This window comes from Leptodactylus fuscus, chromosome 7 (genome assembly GCF_031893055.1).
Source record: "Leptodactylus fuscus isolate aLepFus1 chromosome 7, aLepFus1.hap2, whole genome shotgun sequence".
In the NCBI taxonomy this organism is placed as follows: domain Eukaryota; kingdom Metazoa; phylum Chordata; class Amphibia; order Anura; family Leptodactylidae; genus Leptodactylus; species Leptodactylus fuscus.
The window spans coordinates 154,815,210-154,830,649 of NC_134271.1; the positions used below are offsets into that span (position 1 = coordinate 154,815,210).

Consider the following 15,440-nt stretch of genomic DNA (forward strand, 5'->3'; position numbering starts at 1 on the left):
TGTTTCTGGAGGACCTTGTCTCTGGAGTACTATATCTTATAGATGACAGTGTCACTCTCTGGAGGACTCAGCGTTCCTATTGGTTGTATTACGGTTATAACCCTGCCCTCTCTTTCTTGTTCTCCATATTTTTAGATTTCCTGGGCATCCAAGCCCGACCAGATCGAGAACTGTAAATCCAAGGCCCGGAAAGAGGTGAGAGCCAGAACTGAGGGCCACGAGCGGCGTCACCGCCATATAATCACATCATACCGTATATGTACAGACAATGGGACAGGGACATTAATGGGGTCACAAAGGTGCGGAGTGATATGTCAGGAATATCCAATCAAAAAATGCAATAAAAAGGGGACAATTTCAGCAATTTTAATGTGACTGTTCGGGGGTTATTAGGCGCCCCTCGCTGATTCTGGCACAATTGGAATTTTTCCTCTAGCCCCCACCGTTCCTGAGCAGTCAGTGCTGATAGTTTTGGTGTCTAATATAATAACTAAATTCTCTAATGTCTGGTGGGTGGAGTCAGGCAGTGTCAGAGCTCTGAGCCACGCCCACTCCTGCCTGACACCACCCTCTTAGCATTAGGGAGTCTAGTTATATTAGACACCAAAACTATCAGCACTGACTGCTCAGGAATGGTGGGGGCTAGAGAAAAAATCCAACTGTGCTGGAATCAGTGGCGGGGGGGCTATGATAGGTCACACTGTATGTGCACTGCAGCACCAGATCCTTGTGCCTAGTCACTGACATCAGGCTGATCATTCTGGACACAACAGACCCAGATGTTGTAACAGGAAGTGGGGATTTCAGACACAAGGGCGCCACCTACAGGTTATAAGGGGAACATACAATGGCAGACACACCAGCGCCCCCTATAGGTTATAAGGGGAACATAGAATGGCAGACACACCAGCGCCACCTAGAGGTTATAAGGGGAACATAGAATGGCAGACACACCAGCGCCACCTAGAGGTTATAAGGGGAACATAGAATGGCAGACACACCAGCGCCACCTACAGGTTATAAGGGGAACATAGAATGGCAGACACACCAGCGCCTCCTATAGGTTATTAGCGGAACATAGAATGGCAGTACACCACCGCCACCTAGAGGTTATAAGGGGAACATAGAATGGCAAACACACCAGCGCCACCTAGAGGTTATAAGGGGAACATATAATGGCAGACACACCAGCGCCCCCTATAGGAATAAAGGGGAACATAGAATGGCAGCACACCAGCGCCCCCTATAGGAATAAAGGGGAACATAGAATGGCAGACACACCAGCGCCTCCTATAGGTTATAAGGGGAACATAGAATGGCAGACATACCAGCGCCACCTAGAGGTTATAAGGGGAACATAGAATGGCAGACACACCAGCGCCACCTACAGGTTATAAGGGGAACATAGAATGGCAGTACACCAGCGCCACCTACAGGTTATAAGGGGAACATAGAATGGCAGACACACCAGCGCCACCTACAGGTTATAAGGGGAACATACAATGGCAGACACACCAGCGCCTCCTATAGGTTATAAGCGGAACATAGAATGGCAGTACACCAGCGCCACCTAGAGGTTATAAGGGGAACATACAATGGCAGACACACCAGCGCCACCTACAGGTTATAAGGGGAACATACAATGGCAGACACACCAGCGCTACCTATAGGTTATAAGGGGAACATAGAATGGCAGACACACCAGCGCCACCTACAGGTTATAAGGGGAACATAGAATGGCAGTACACCAGCGCTTCCTATAGGTTATTAGCGGAACATAGAATGGCAGACACACCAGCGCCTCCTATAGGTTATTAGCAAAACATAGAATGGCAGTACACCAGCGCCCCCTATAGGAATAAAGGGGAACATAGAATGGCAGACACACCAGCGCCCCCTATAGGTTATAAGGGGAACATAGAATGGCAGCACACCAGCGCCACCTAGAGGACATACAATAGAGTTGGGCTTTCATACACACTACCGCCACCTAGAGGACATATTATGGAGTCAGGATTTCACACACACCAGCGCCACCTAGAGGACATATTATGGAGTCAAGTTTTTAGAAACATCAGCGCCACCTAAAGGAGATATTATGAAGTCAGGATTTCAGACACACTAGCGCCCCCTAGAGCCCATATTAGGTAATGAATCTGCATATGACCAGTCTCAGATAACTCTTCACTATATTCCTCAGGCTGAATGCTTAAATTTTATCCGTATTCTGCTCCATCTAAACTCCACCCACTTGTACGCCTGCGGGACCAACGCCTTCAGCCCCAGCTGCACGTATGTGGTGAGTACCAGACGCCGCCCCCCCCCCCCCCCCCCCCCCCCCCCAGATTCTCCTCATTGCTAGGCAGGGTGGAGGATTCCGGGTTGGATCAGCACCACTACCATGCCAATCTTAAAGGGACGGGAGCACAATCCCTTTAAGCCTGCTAGTGGACCTTGTGTAGTGACTGATAACAGAGGAGAACAGCTCACCCTGACACAGATGTAATAGGCGGTGATTATAGAGACTTAGCCGAGCGCGCAGTTACTCACACGGTACGCCGATCCTATAATTAGAGGAGGGGGCGATTAATCAGTAAATTAGGGCTCCGCCGCCCCCGTCACTGCGAGGAGATGGAACCGCTCTGTACGCTACGCTGCAGGGAATAACCGGTGAGATGAAAGAAGCCGCTGACCCAGGGGAGGGTGACATCATGTGTGACACAGCCGTGACCCAGGAGATGCAACCGATCCCAAGAGCTTACAATCCAAGTCCTAGGAGCCCAAGGACTATATATATTGTATGTGCACAGAGGGGACGTCACAGCTAAGGGGCCCCATCTTCTGTCACCCCAAGAGCTTACAATCCAAGTCCTAGAAACCCAGAGCCCAAGGACTATATATTGTATGTGCACAGAGGGGGCGTCACAGCTTCTGTCACCCCAAGAGCTTACACTCTGTCTTTCGGTTTCAGGACTTGAACACGTTTTCTCTTTCGCTCGGTCACAAGAACGAGACCCTGAGCCTGGATGGTAAGGGGCAGTCGCCCTTTGACCCTCAGCACACACACACCGGCGTCATGGTGGGTAAGTAGACCAAGCCTGGCATCCGGTACTGCAGGATGGCAAGGGTTAAATCCTCCCTTTCTTTAGTTTAATCTGTCTCTGGGAAAGCTGGGTTGCGATCAGTATGGTCACCATGACTCCTCCCACAACGTTCCCGGACTCCTAAAGATGCAGACCTGTGTATACAGATAGTATAACTACTCAGGACCTTGGAAAAGCTGAGTGACCGCCCATGCGTGAGCCATGTGTCTTCCCACCCAGCTTTCTAGGGGACAGATACTATCCAGATAGAGCTGTACTCACCGTCCTCTCTCCTGCAGATGGCGAGCTGTATACCGGGACCATGAACAACTTCATGGGTAATGAGCCCATCATCCTGCGGAGTCTGGGGGCCCAGCCGTCCCTCAAGACCGACGCATCGCTGGGCTGGCTGCACGGTAAGATAGGTTTTAAAGGAGAAGTCTAACCTCACATGGTGTATAGTGTGTCTATAGGGCACTGCGTATGGAGGCCAAGATGGAAAGGGTTAAGCACTGCAGTGATTGTCCTCTAGGGGGCAGGATGGAGCTGTATGCCCCCCACATTCATCCTCTCTCTCTCTTTCTTGTAGCGGACGCTTCGTTTGCGGGGTCCTTCTACATCCAGACCCCAGACTCCGCCGGCAGGGTCTACTTTTTCTTTGAAGAGACCGGGAAAGAATTTGACTTCTTCGACAAGGTGACGGTGTCCAGAGTGGCGCGAGTGTGCAAGGTGAATATCAACCCTATGTGACTATGTGTATTCAAGATGGCGGCACGTGGGGTGTGAGGAGCGGGGCTCAACCAAGGCTCTCCTTATTATTCCAGGAGGACGTAGGAGGGGACAAAGTCCTACAGAAGAAGTGGACGACCTTCCTGAAGGCGCAACTAGTCTGTAACCACATGGACAACTTCCCCTTCAATGTCATACGTCACGTGGCACTACTGAGCCCCGACAACCCGCAAAGTACCATGTTCTATGGAGTGTTCAGCTCCCAGTGGTGAGTGCACATAGTGGGCGGTATTATACTACTTATATTCTTGTACATAGGAGCAGTATTATAGTAGTTATATTCTTGTACATAGGAGTAGTATTATAGTAGTTATATTCTTGTACATAGGAGTAGTATTATAGTAGTTATATTCTTGTACATAGGAGCAGTATTATAGTAGTTATATTCTTGTACATAGGAGTAGTATTATAGTAGTTATATTCTTGTACATAGGAGTAGTATTATAGTAGTTATATTCTTGTACATAGGAGTAGTATTATAGTAGTTATTCTTGTACATAGGAGCAGTATTATAGTAGTTATATTCTTGTACATAGGAGTAGTATTATAGTAGTTATATTCTTGTACATAGGAGCAGTATTATAGTAGTTATATTCTTATACATAGGCGGTAGTATTATAGTAGTTATATTCTTGTACATAGGAGTAGTATTATAGTAGTTATATTCTTGTACATAGGAGTAGTATTATAGTAGTTATATTCTTGTACATAGGAGCAGTATTATAGTAGTTATATTCTTGTACATAGGAGGTAGTATTATAGTAGTTATATTCTTGTACATAGGAGTAGTATTATAGTAGTTATATTCTTGTACATAGGAGTAGTATTATAGTAGTTATATTCTTGTACATAGGAGCAGTATTATAGTAGTTATATTCTTATACATAGGCGGTAGTATTATAGTAGTTATATTCTTGTACATAGGAGTAGTATTATAGTAGTTATATTCTTGTACATAGGAGGTAGTATTATAGTAGTTATATTCTTGTACATAGGAGTAGTATTATAGTAGTTATATTCTTGTACATAGGAGCAGTATTATAGTAGTTATATTCTTGTACATAGGAGTAGTATTATAGTAGTTATATTCTTGTACATAGGAGTAGTATTATAGTAGTTATATTCTTGTACATAGGAGCAGTATTATAGTAGTTATATTCTTGTACATAGGAGTAGTATTATAGTAGTTATATTCTTGTACATAGGAGTAGTATTATAGTAGTTATATTCTTGTACATAGGAGCAGTATTATAGTAGTTATATTCTTGTACATAGGAGGTAGTATTATAGTAGTTATATTCTTGTACATAGGGAGTAGTATTATAGTAGTTATAGTCTTGTACATAGGACCAGTATTATAGTAGTTATATTCTTGTACATAGGACCAGTATTATAGTAGTTATATTCTTGTACATAGGATGTAGTATTATAGTAGTTATATTCTTGTACATAGGGGGTAGTATTATAGTAGTTATATTCTTGTACATAGGAGCAGTATTATAGTAGTTATATTCTTGTACATAGGAGTAGTATTATAGCAGTTATATTCTTGTACATAGGAGCAGTATTATAGTAGTTATATTCTTGTTTATAGGAGGTAGTATTATAGTAGTTATATTCTTGTACATAGGAGTAGTATTATAGTAGTTATATTCTTGTACATAGGAGTAGTATTATAGTAGTTATATTCTTGTACATAGGAGTAGTATTATAGTAGTTATATTCTTGTACATAGGGGTAGTATTATAGTAGTTATATTCTTGTACATAGGAGGTAGTATTATAGTAGTTATATTCTTGTATATAGGAGTAGTATTATAGTAGTTATATTCTTGTACATAGGAGTAGTATTATAGTAGTTATATTCTTGTACATAGGGGTAGTATTATAGTAGTTATATTCTTGTACATAGGAGGTAGTATTATAGTAGTTATATTCTTGTATATAGGAGTAGTATTATAGTAGTTATATTCTTGTACATAGGGGTAGTATTATAGTAGTTATATTCTTGTACATAGGAGGTAGTATTATAGTAGTTATATTCTTGTATATAGGAGTAGTATTATAGTAGTTATATTCTTGTACATAGGACCAGTATTATAGTAGTTATATTCTTGTATATAGGAGTAGTATTATAGTAGTTATATTCTTGTACATAGGAGTAGTATTATAGTAGTTATATTCTTGTACATAGGAGCAGTATTATAGTAGTTATATTCCTGTACATAGGAGTAGTATTATAGTAGTTATATTCTTGTATATAGGAGTAGTATTATAGTAGTTATATTCTTGTACATAGGAGCAGTATTATAGTAGATATATTCTTGTACATAGGAGTAGTATTATAGTAGTTATATTCTTGTACATAGGAGCAGTATTATAGTAGTTATGTTCTTGTACATAGGAGCAGTATTATAGTAGTTATATTCTTGTACATAAGAGGTAGTATTATAGTAGTTATATTCTTGTACATAGGAGTAGTAGTAGTTATATTCTTGTACATAGGGGTAGTATTATAGTAGTTATATTCTTTTACATAGGAGGTAGTATTATAGTAGTTATATTCTTGTACATAGGAGGTAGTATTATAGTAGTTATATTCTTGTACATAGGAGTAGTATTATAGCAGTTATATTCTTGTACATAGGAGTAGTATTATAGTAGTTATATTCTTGTACATAGGAGCAGTATTATAGTAGTTATATCCTTGTACATAGGAGTAGTATTATAGTAGTTATATTCTTGTACATAGGAGTAGTATTATAGCAGTTATATTCTTGTACATAGGAGGTAGTATTATAGTAGTTATATTCTTGTACATAGGAGCAGTATTATAGTAGTTATATCCTTGTACATAGGAGTAGTATTATAGTAGTTATATTCTTGTACATAGGAGTAGTATTATAGCAGTTATATTCTTGTACATAGGAGTAGTATTATAGTAGTTATATTCTTGTACATAGTAGTAGTATTATAGTAGTTATATTCTTGTACATAGGAGTAGTATTATAGTAGTTATATTCTTGTACATAGGAGGTAGTATTATAGTAGTTATATTCTTGTACATAGGAGTATTATAGTAGTTATATTCTTGTATATAGGAGTAGTATTATAGTAGTTATATTCCTGTACATAGGAGTAGTATTATAGTAGTTATATTCTTGTACATAGGGAGTAGTATTATAGTAGTTATAGTCTTGTACATAGGACCAGTATTATAGTAGTTATATTCTTGTACATAGGACCAGTATTATAGTAGTTATATTCTTGTACATAGGATGTAGTATTATAGTAGTTATATTCTTGTACATAGGGGGTAGTATTATAGTAGTTATATTCTTGTACATAGGAGCAGTATTATAGTAGTTATATTCTTGTACATAGGAGTAGTATTATAGCAGTTATATTCTTGTACATAGGAGCAGTATTATAGTAGTTATATTCTTGTTTATAGGAGGTAGTATTATAGTAGTTATATTCTTGTACATAGGAGTAGTATTATAGTAGTTATATTCTTGTACATAGGAGTAGTATTATAGTAGTTATATTCTTGTACATAGGAGTAGTATTATAGTAGTTATATTCTTGTACATAGGGGTAGTATTATAGTAGTTATATTCTTGTACATAGGAGGTAGTATTATAGTAGTTATATTCTTGTATATAGGAGTAGTATTATAGTAGTTATATTCTTGTACATAGGAGTAGTATTATAGTAGTTATATTCTTGTACATAGGGGTAGTATTATAGTAGTTATATTCTTGTACATAGGAGGTAGTATTATAGTAGTTATATTCTTGTATATAGGAGTAGTATTATAGTAGTTATATTCTTGTACATAGGGGTAGTATTATAGTAGTTATATTCTTGTACATAGGAGGTAGTATTATAGTAGTTATATTCTTGTATATAGGAGTAGTATTATAGTAGTTATATTCTTGTACATAGGACCAGTATTATAGTAGTTATATTCTTGTATATAGGAGTAGTATTATAGTAGTTATATTCTTGTACATAGGAGTAGTATTATAGTAGTTATATTCTTGTACATAGGAGCAGTATTATAGTAGTTATATTCCTGTACATAGGAGTAGTATTATAGTAGTTATATTCTTGTATATAGGAGTAGTATTATAGTAGTTATATTCTTGTACATAGGAGCAGTATTATAGTAGATATATTCTTGTACATAGGAGTAGTATTATAGTAGTTATATTCTTGTACATAGGAGCAGTATTATAGTAGTTATGTTCTTGTACATAGGAGCAGTATTATAGTAGTTATATTCTTGTACATAAGAGGTAGTATTATAGTAGTTATATTCTTGTACATAGGAGTAGTAGTAGTTATATTCTTGTACATAGGGGTAGTATTATAGTAGTTATATTCTTTTACATAGGAGGTAGTATTATAGTAGTTATATTCTTGTACATAGGAGGTAGTATTATAGTAGTTATATTCTTGTACATAGGAGTAGTATTATAGCAGTTATATTCTTGTACATAGGAGTAGTATTATAGTAGTTATATTCTTGTACATAGGAGCAGTATTATAGTAGTTATATCCTTGTACATAGGAGTAGTATTATAGTAGTTATATTCTTGTACATAGGAGTAGTATTATAGCAGTTATATTCTTGTACATAGGAGGTAGTATTATAGTAGTTATATTCTTGTACATAGGAGCAGTATTATAGTAGTTATATCCTTGTACATAGGAGTAGTATTATAGTAGTTATATTCTTGTACATAGGAGTAGTATTATAGCAGTTATATTCTTGTACATAGGAGTAGTATTATAGTAGTTATATTCTTGTACATAGTAGTAGTATTATAGTAGTTATATTCTTGTACATAGGAGTAGTATTATAGTAGTTATATTCTTGTACATAGGAGGTAGTATTATAGTAGTTATATTCTTGTACATAGGAGTATTATAGTAGTTATATTCTTGTATATAGGAGTAGTATTATAGTAGTTATATTCCTGTACATAGGAGTAGTATTATAGTAGTTATATTCTTGTACATAGGAGCAGTATTATAGTAGTTATATTCTTGTACATAGGAGGTAGTATTATAGTAGTTATATTCTTGTATATAGGAGTAGTATTATAGTAGTTATATTCTTGTACATAGGAGCAGTATTATAGTAGTTATATTCTTGTACATAGGAGGTAGTATTATAGTAGTTATATTCTTGTACATAGGAGTAGTATTATAGTAGTTATATTCTTGTACATAGGAGTAGTATTATAGTAGTTATATTCTTGTACATAGGAGGCAGTATTATAGTAGTTATATTCTTGTACATAGGAGGTAGTATTATAGTAGTTATATTCTTGTACATAGGAGCAGTATTATAGTAGTTATATTCTTGTACATAGGAGCAGTATTATAGTAGTTATATTCTTGTACATAAGAGTAGTATTATAGTAGTTATATTCTTGTACATAGGAGTAGTATTATAGTAGTTATATTCTTGTACATAGGAGCAGTATTATAGTAGTTATATTCTTGTACATAGGAGGTAGTATTATAGTAGTTATATTCTTGTACATAGGAGCAGTATTATAGTAGTTATATTCTTGTACATAGGAGGTAGTATTATAGTAGTTATATTCTTGTACATAGGAGTAGTATTATAGTAGTTATATTCTTGTACATAGGAGTAGTATTATAGTAGTTATATTCTTGTACATAGGAGTAGTATTATAGTAGTTATATTCTTGTACATAGGAGGCAGTATTATAGTAGTTATATTCTTGTACATAGGAGGTAGTATTATAGTAGTTATATTCTTGTACATAGGAGCAGTATTATAGTAGTTATATTCTTGTACATAGGAGCAGTATTATAGTAGTTATATTCTTGTACATAGGAGCAGTATTATAGTAGTTATATTCTTGTACATAAGAGTAGTATTATAGTAGTTATATTCTTGTACATAGGAGTAGTATTATAGTAGTTATATTCTTGTACATAGGAGCGGTATTATAGTAGTTATATTCTTGTACATAGGAGTAGTATTATAGTAGTTATATTCTTGTACATAGGAGTGGTATTATAGTAGTTATATTCTTGTACATAGGAGCGGTATTATAGTAGTTATATTCTTGTACATAGGAGTAGTATTATAGTAGTTATATTCTTGTACATAGGAGCGGTATTATAGTAGTTATATTCTTGTACATAGGAGGTAGTATTATAGTAGTTATATTCTTGTACATAGGAGTAGTATTATAGTAGTTATATTCTTGTACATAGGAGGTAGTATTATAGTAGTTATATTCTTGTACATAGGAGGTAGTATTATAGTAGTTATATTCTTGTACATAGGAGCGGTATTATAGTAGTTATATTCTTGTACATAGGAGGTAGTATTATAGTAGTTATATTCTTGTACATAGGAGTAGTATTATAGTAGTTATATTCTTGTACATAGGAGTAGTATTATAGTAGTTATATTCTTGTACATAGGAGTAGTATTATAGTAGTTATATTCTTGTACATAGGAGTAGTATTATAGTAGTTATATTCTTGTACATAGGAGTAGTATTATAGTAGTTATATTCTTGTACATAGGAGTAGTATTATAGTAGTTATATTCTTGTACATAGGAGTAGTATTATAGTAGTTATATTCTTATACATAGCAGTAGTATTATAGTAGTTATTCTTGTACATAGGAGCAGTATTATAGTAGTTATATTCTTGTACATAGGAGGTAGTATTATAGTAGTTATATTCTTGTACATAGGAGCAGTATTATAGTAGTTATATTCTTGTACATAGGAGTAGTATTATAGTAGTTATATTCTTGTACATAGGAGTAGTATTATAGTAGTTATATTCTTGTACATAGGAGTAGTATTATAGTAGTTATATTCTTGTACATAGGAGGTAGTATTATAGTAGTTATATTCTTGTACATAGGAGTAGTATTATAGTAGTTATATTCTTGTACATAGGAGGTAGTATTATAGTAGTTATATTCTTGTACATAGGAGTAGTATTATAGTAGTTATATTCTTGTACATAGGAGCATTATTATAGCAGTTATATTCTTGTACATAGGAGCAGTATTATAGTAGTTATATCCTTGTACATAGGAGTAGTATTATAGTAGTTATATTCTTGTACATAGGAGTAGTATTATAGTAGTTATATTCTTGTATATACCATTTAGTATTATAGTAGATATGGTAGGTGATGGTGTAGTATATGGATATAACTTGGTATATTTGCACACGTTTCCTCTTGCAGGTATCTCTCACCAGTTGTAGTCTGTAGTACAGCACATTATGCTGCCACTATGAGTCCAGGAGATACATATATCTGTATATTTGGTTCGGGTCAGTGGGACGTGCCAGGACTCACAGTCTCTGTATTCCGGTTTCTCCGGCCTCCATTACTCTCCCTTGTACATATTTAGTAGTGAGTCATCTCCTGGACTGCCTGGTATGCCGGTGTTCAGTATAATGTCCTGTATACTGCGCTGTGACTGGTGTGATATACAGTATATATACCTCCTCCCTCTTATAGAACATGTTTTCTGTATCCTGTGAGTGATGGATGATTGCTGCCCCCTTGTGGTTATTGTCAGTATAGTATATGTGTGAAGCTCCAGGCGATGGCAGTGACGTTGTGTGAACAATCCGTACATATAGTCAGTGACTGTACTGGTGTATCCACACCGCTGTGATACTGTCTGGTGTATCTAAGCCTGTCATGTGATCCCTGCCCTGACCATGTGACCGTCTTGCAGGCAGGTCGGTGGCTCCAGCAGTTCGGCCGTCTGTTCCTTTAATCTTGGAGACATTGAAGCCGCGTTTAACGGGAACTACAAGGAGCAGAACAAGGAGAGTTCCAAATGGACGCGATACACAGGGCCGGTGTCCAGTCCTCGGCCCGGCAGTGTGAGTATTAACACCCCATCCTGTAACACTCTGTGCTGCTGGGAGCTTTGTCTGACCTCTTATTTCCCACCTTCTAGTGCTCCTCAGGAAAGTTCTCGGACACAGATCTCAACTTCATGAAGGATCACTTCCTGATGGATGACAAGGTCTTACCGGCCAACAAGCGCCCCCTACTGATCCAGCAGAGTGTGAGCTACACCCAGATCGCCATTGATTCAGTGCGCTCCCTGGCAGGACATCCGTATACCGTCATGTTCCTGGGCACAGGTAATGGTCAGCGCGCTTCTGCCCTCTGCTGGTGGAACTTAGAACTGCTCCTTTATTAATGGGCCCCTCTGTATTGCAGATAAGGGATCAGTACATAAGGCTGTGCTGGTGAACAAGGGCACCGAATCTCATATCATCGAGGAGCTAAAACTGCTGCCGTCTTCTGAGCCCATCGAGAGCCTTCTACTGGAGCCCAGCAAGGTGAGACGTCTACAGGGCTTTATAGGGGGATCATTCTCTGTTATCAGCCGCCATCTCTAGTACGGTAGATTACAGACACCGCCCTGCCATGACAGTGTGACGTGTATATATATATATATCATATCTCCTGCAGAAAATGTTGTATGTCGGCTCCAGAGATGGCATCCTGCAGGTCCCCCTGGCCAACTGCAGCGTATACAGGACATGTTTCGAGTGTATCCTGGCGAGAGACCCCTACTGTGCCTGGGATATGGCCAACCAGGACTGCCGCATGGTCCCATCTACCCAGGAGAACCGGTAAGTGGTACCCCAAAATGTCAGCCCCCAACACCTCCATCCAGACAGACCAGGCTAAGATGTCTCCAATCTCCACAGCGACTCCTGGCTGCAGGATATAGAGAATGGCAACCCCAACGACACGTGTCTGAGCCCCGGAGCGAGAGGAAGAAGCCACCGACCGGGCCACGAGGCCGAAAACCCCCCCACCAGAGGTGAGAAAAGGGAGTACATGGGGTGATGTCACCGCTCTCTAGTATACGGATAGGCTGTATTCTCAGTGATGTCACCGCTCTCTAGTATACGGATAGGCTGTATTCTCAGTGATGTCACCGCTCTCTAGTATACGGATAGTCTGTATTCTCAGTGATGTCACCGCTCTCTAGTATACGGATAGGCTGTATACTCAGTGATGTCACTGCTCTCTAGTATACGGATAGGCTGTATTCTCAGTGATGTCACTGCTCTCTAGTATACGGATAGGCTGTATTCTCAGTGATGTCACCGCTCTCTAGTATACGGATAGGCTGTATTCTCAGTGATGTCACCGCTCTCTAGTATACGGATAGGCTGTATTCTCAGTGATGTCACCGCTCTCTAGTATACGGATAGGCTGTATTCTCAGTGATGTCACCGCTCTCTAGTATACGGATAGGCTGTATTCTCAGTGATGTCACCGCTCTCTAGTATACGGATAGGCTGTATTCTCAGTGATGTCACCGCTCTCTAGTATACGGATAGGCTGTATTCTCAGTGATGTCACCGCTCTCTAGTATACGGATAGGCTGTATTCTCTGTGATGTCACCGCTCTCTAGTATACGGATAGGCTGTATTCTCTGTGATGTCACCGCTCTCTAGTATACGGATAGGCTGTATTCTCTGTGATGTCACCGCTCTCTAGTATACGGATAGGCTGTATTCTCTGTGATGTCACCGCTCTCTAGTATACGGATAGGCTGTATTCTCAGTGATGTCACCGCTCTCTAGTATACGGATAGGCTGTATTCTCAGTGATGTCACCGCTCTCTAGTATACGGATAGGCTGTATTCTCTGTGATGTCACCGCTCTCTAGTATACGGATAGGCTGTATTCTCTGTGATGTCACCGCTCTCTAGTATACGGATAGGCTGTATTCTCTGTGATGTCACCGCTCTCTAGTATACGGATAGGCTGTATTCTCAGTTATGTCACCGCTCTCTAGTATATACATAGGCTGTATTCTCAGTGATGTCACCGCTCTCTAGTATACGGATAGGCTGTATTCTCAGTGATGTCACCGCCGCTCTCTAGTGATTGGCTGTATTCTCAGTGATGTCACCGCCGCTCTCTAGTGATTGGCTCTACTCTATGATGTCACGGCTCTCCTGTATAATATTTGTGTTCTTCCCTCTCTTGCAGTCGCTAACTACAGCCGCCCGTATAACTCCATCGTTGAGCTCCTGTGCCCGCAGCTTTCTTCTCTGGCCTCGTACACTTGGAGACGTCTCGGGCAGTCTCAGGACAGGCAGGTGGTCACTCCGGCCGGCAGTCTGGTTGTTATAGTGAAGAGTGAGACCCTGGGTCCCTACGAGTGCTGGGCCAATGAGAAGGGGTTTAAGTACAAGGCGGCTCAGTACTGGATCAAGGACCAGAACGGGGTGGGGATCAGCCACCGGGGCGCCTACAACGGGGACAGTAACATGGCCTTGGAGAACGGCGTCTCCTTCAGCAGCGAAGCGCACGACTACTACAAGCCCTTTGTGGCGGTGACGGTGCTGCTGACGCTGACGCTGTGCGGGTGCCTGTGTTTGGCGCTCTACACCTGCAGGGACCAGATCCGAGCCAACAGTAAAATCCAGAGCTGCAGCACGCCCGAGTCCGACAAACTGGCCGGCCACAAGAAGCAGGAGACGGCGCCACTCAATGGCTTCTGCCAGTACAGCAGGAGCATCACAAAGCCGTGCTGTGTCCCCTGCAGGGCCGGCGGCAAAATGGACGTAGACAACAACAGCGTCAACCTGACGCCCAATGGGGGAGCAGACGCCGCCTCCGATGTCTGAGCGGCCATCTTGTTTTTGTACGGGGGGTCATGACGGATCTTCTGGTCGCCATCTTCTACCTCTCCAGCACTGCCACATGGGACCAAATAAGACTTATTGAACCATAAGCCAAGATGGCCGCCTGGCGTGAGGAGCCGGGGCGGGCGGGACGACTGTTACCCCTTTTATAATGTGAAGCCACTTGTACATAGAGACCGATGTGACCACTGCCGCCGCCATGATGGACGAGCCGCGCGGAACACGTGTGACTGTGATCATGTGTGTGAGCACCAGACGTGTCCGTGTGTCCAGCCACTGATATAGGGGGAGGGGGGGTGTCCAGTGTCCCGTGTCTCCTGGTGTCGCAGTACCGTATCAGTATTATAGGGGGCGCTGTGTGCATGACCAGACACTGCCACATGTCTACATTGTGTTTTATAATAAAAGACAAAATCTGTGAGGACAAAAGTCATCTCTGCAGAACATCGCACCTCCTGGTACATAGTGATCTATCCTGCAGACTATTACACCACTGACCTCTCTGCAGAACATCGCTCTGTCCTCACTACCTCCTGGTACATAGTGATCTATCCTGCAGACTATTTCACCACTGACCTCTCTGCAGAACATCTCTCTGTCCTCACTACCTCCTGGTACATAGTGATATATCCTGCAGACTATTACACCTCTGTCCTCTCCACACATCTGCAGAACATCACTCTGTCCTCTCTATCTCCTGGTACATAGTGATCTATCCTGCAGACTATTACACCACTGACCTCTCTACACATCTGCAGAACATCTCTCTGTCCTCTCTACCTCCTGGTACATAGTGATCTATCCTGCAGACTATTACACCACTGACCTCTCTACACATCTGCAGAACATCA

At 40.1% G+C, this 15,440-nt stretch overlaps 1 protein-coding gene across 3 annotated transcripts in view; it reads left to right on the forward strand.

The window, feature by feature from the left end:
* SEMA4A (semaphorin 4A) overlaps positions 1-15,007 on the forward strand; it is a 64,355-nt gene extending 49,348 nt beyond the window's left edge. For all 3 annotated transcript variants that reach the window (XM_075283312.1, XM_075283314.1, XM_075283313.1), the window contains exons 4-15: positions 136-195; positions 2,201-2,299; positions 2,972-3,083; positions 3,383-3,499; positions 3,673-3,812; positions 3,908-4,080; positions 11,636-11,786; positions 11,864-12,053; positions 12,133-12,254; positions 12,388-12,551; positions 12,630-12,745; positions 13,931-15,007. In XM_075283312.1, the coding sequence (XP_075139413.1) occupies positions 136-195; positions 2,201-2,299; positions 2,972-3,083; positions 3,383-3,499; positions 3,673-3,812; positions 3,908-4,080; positions 11,636-11,786; positions 11,864-12,053; positions 12,133-12,254; positions 12,388-12,551; positions 12,630-12,745; positions 13,931-14,571 (2,085 nt within the window). In that variant the 3' untranslated portion in view covers positions 14,572-15,007. The remainder of the gene's footprint in view (positions 1-135; positions 196-2,200; positions 2,300-2,971; positions 3,084-3,382; positions 3,500-3,672; positions 3,813-3,907; positions 4,081-11,635; positions 11,787-11,863; positions 12,054-12,132; positions 12,255-12,387; positions 12,552-12,629; positions 12,746-13,930) is intronic.
* Positions 15,008-15,440: the final 433 nt, after the last annotated feature.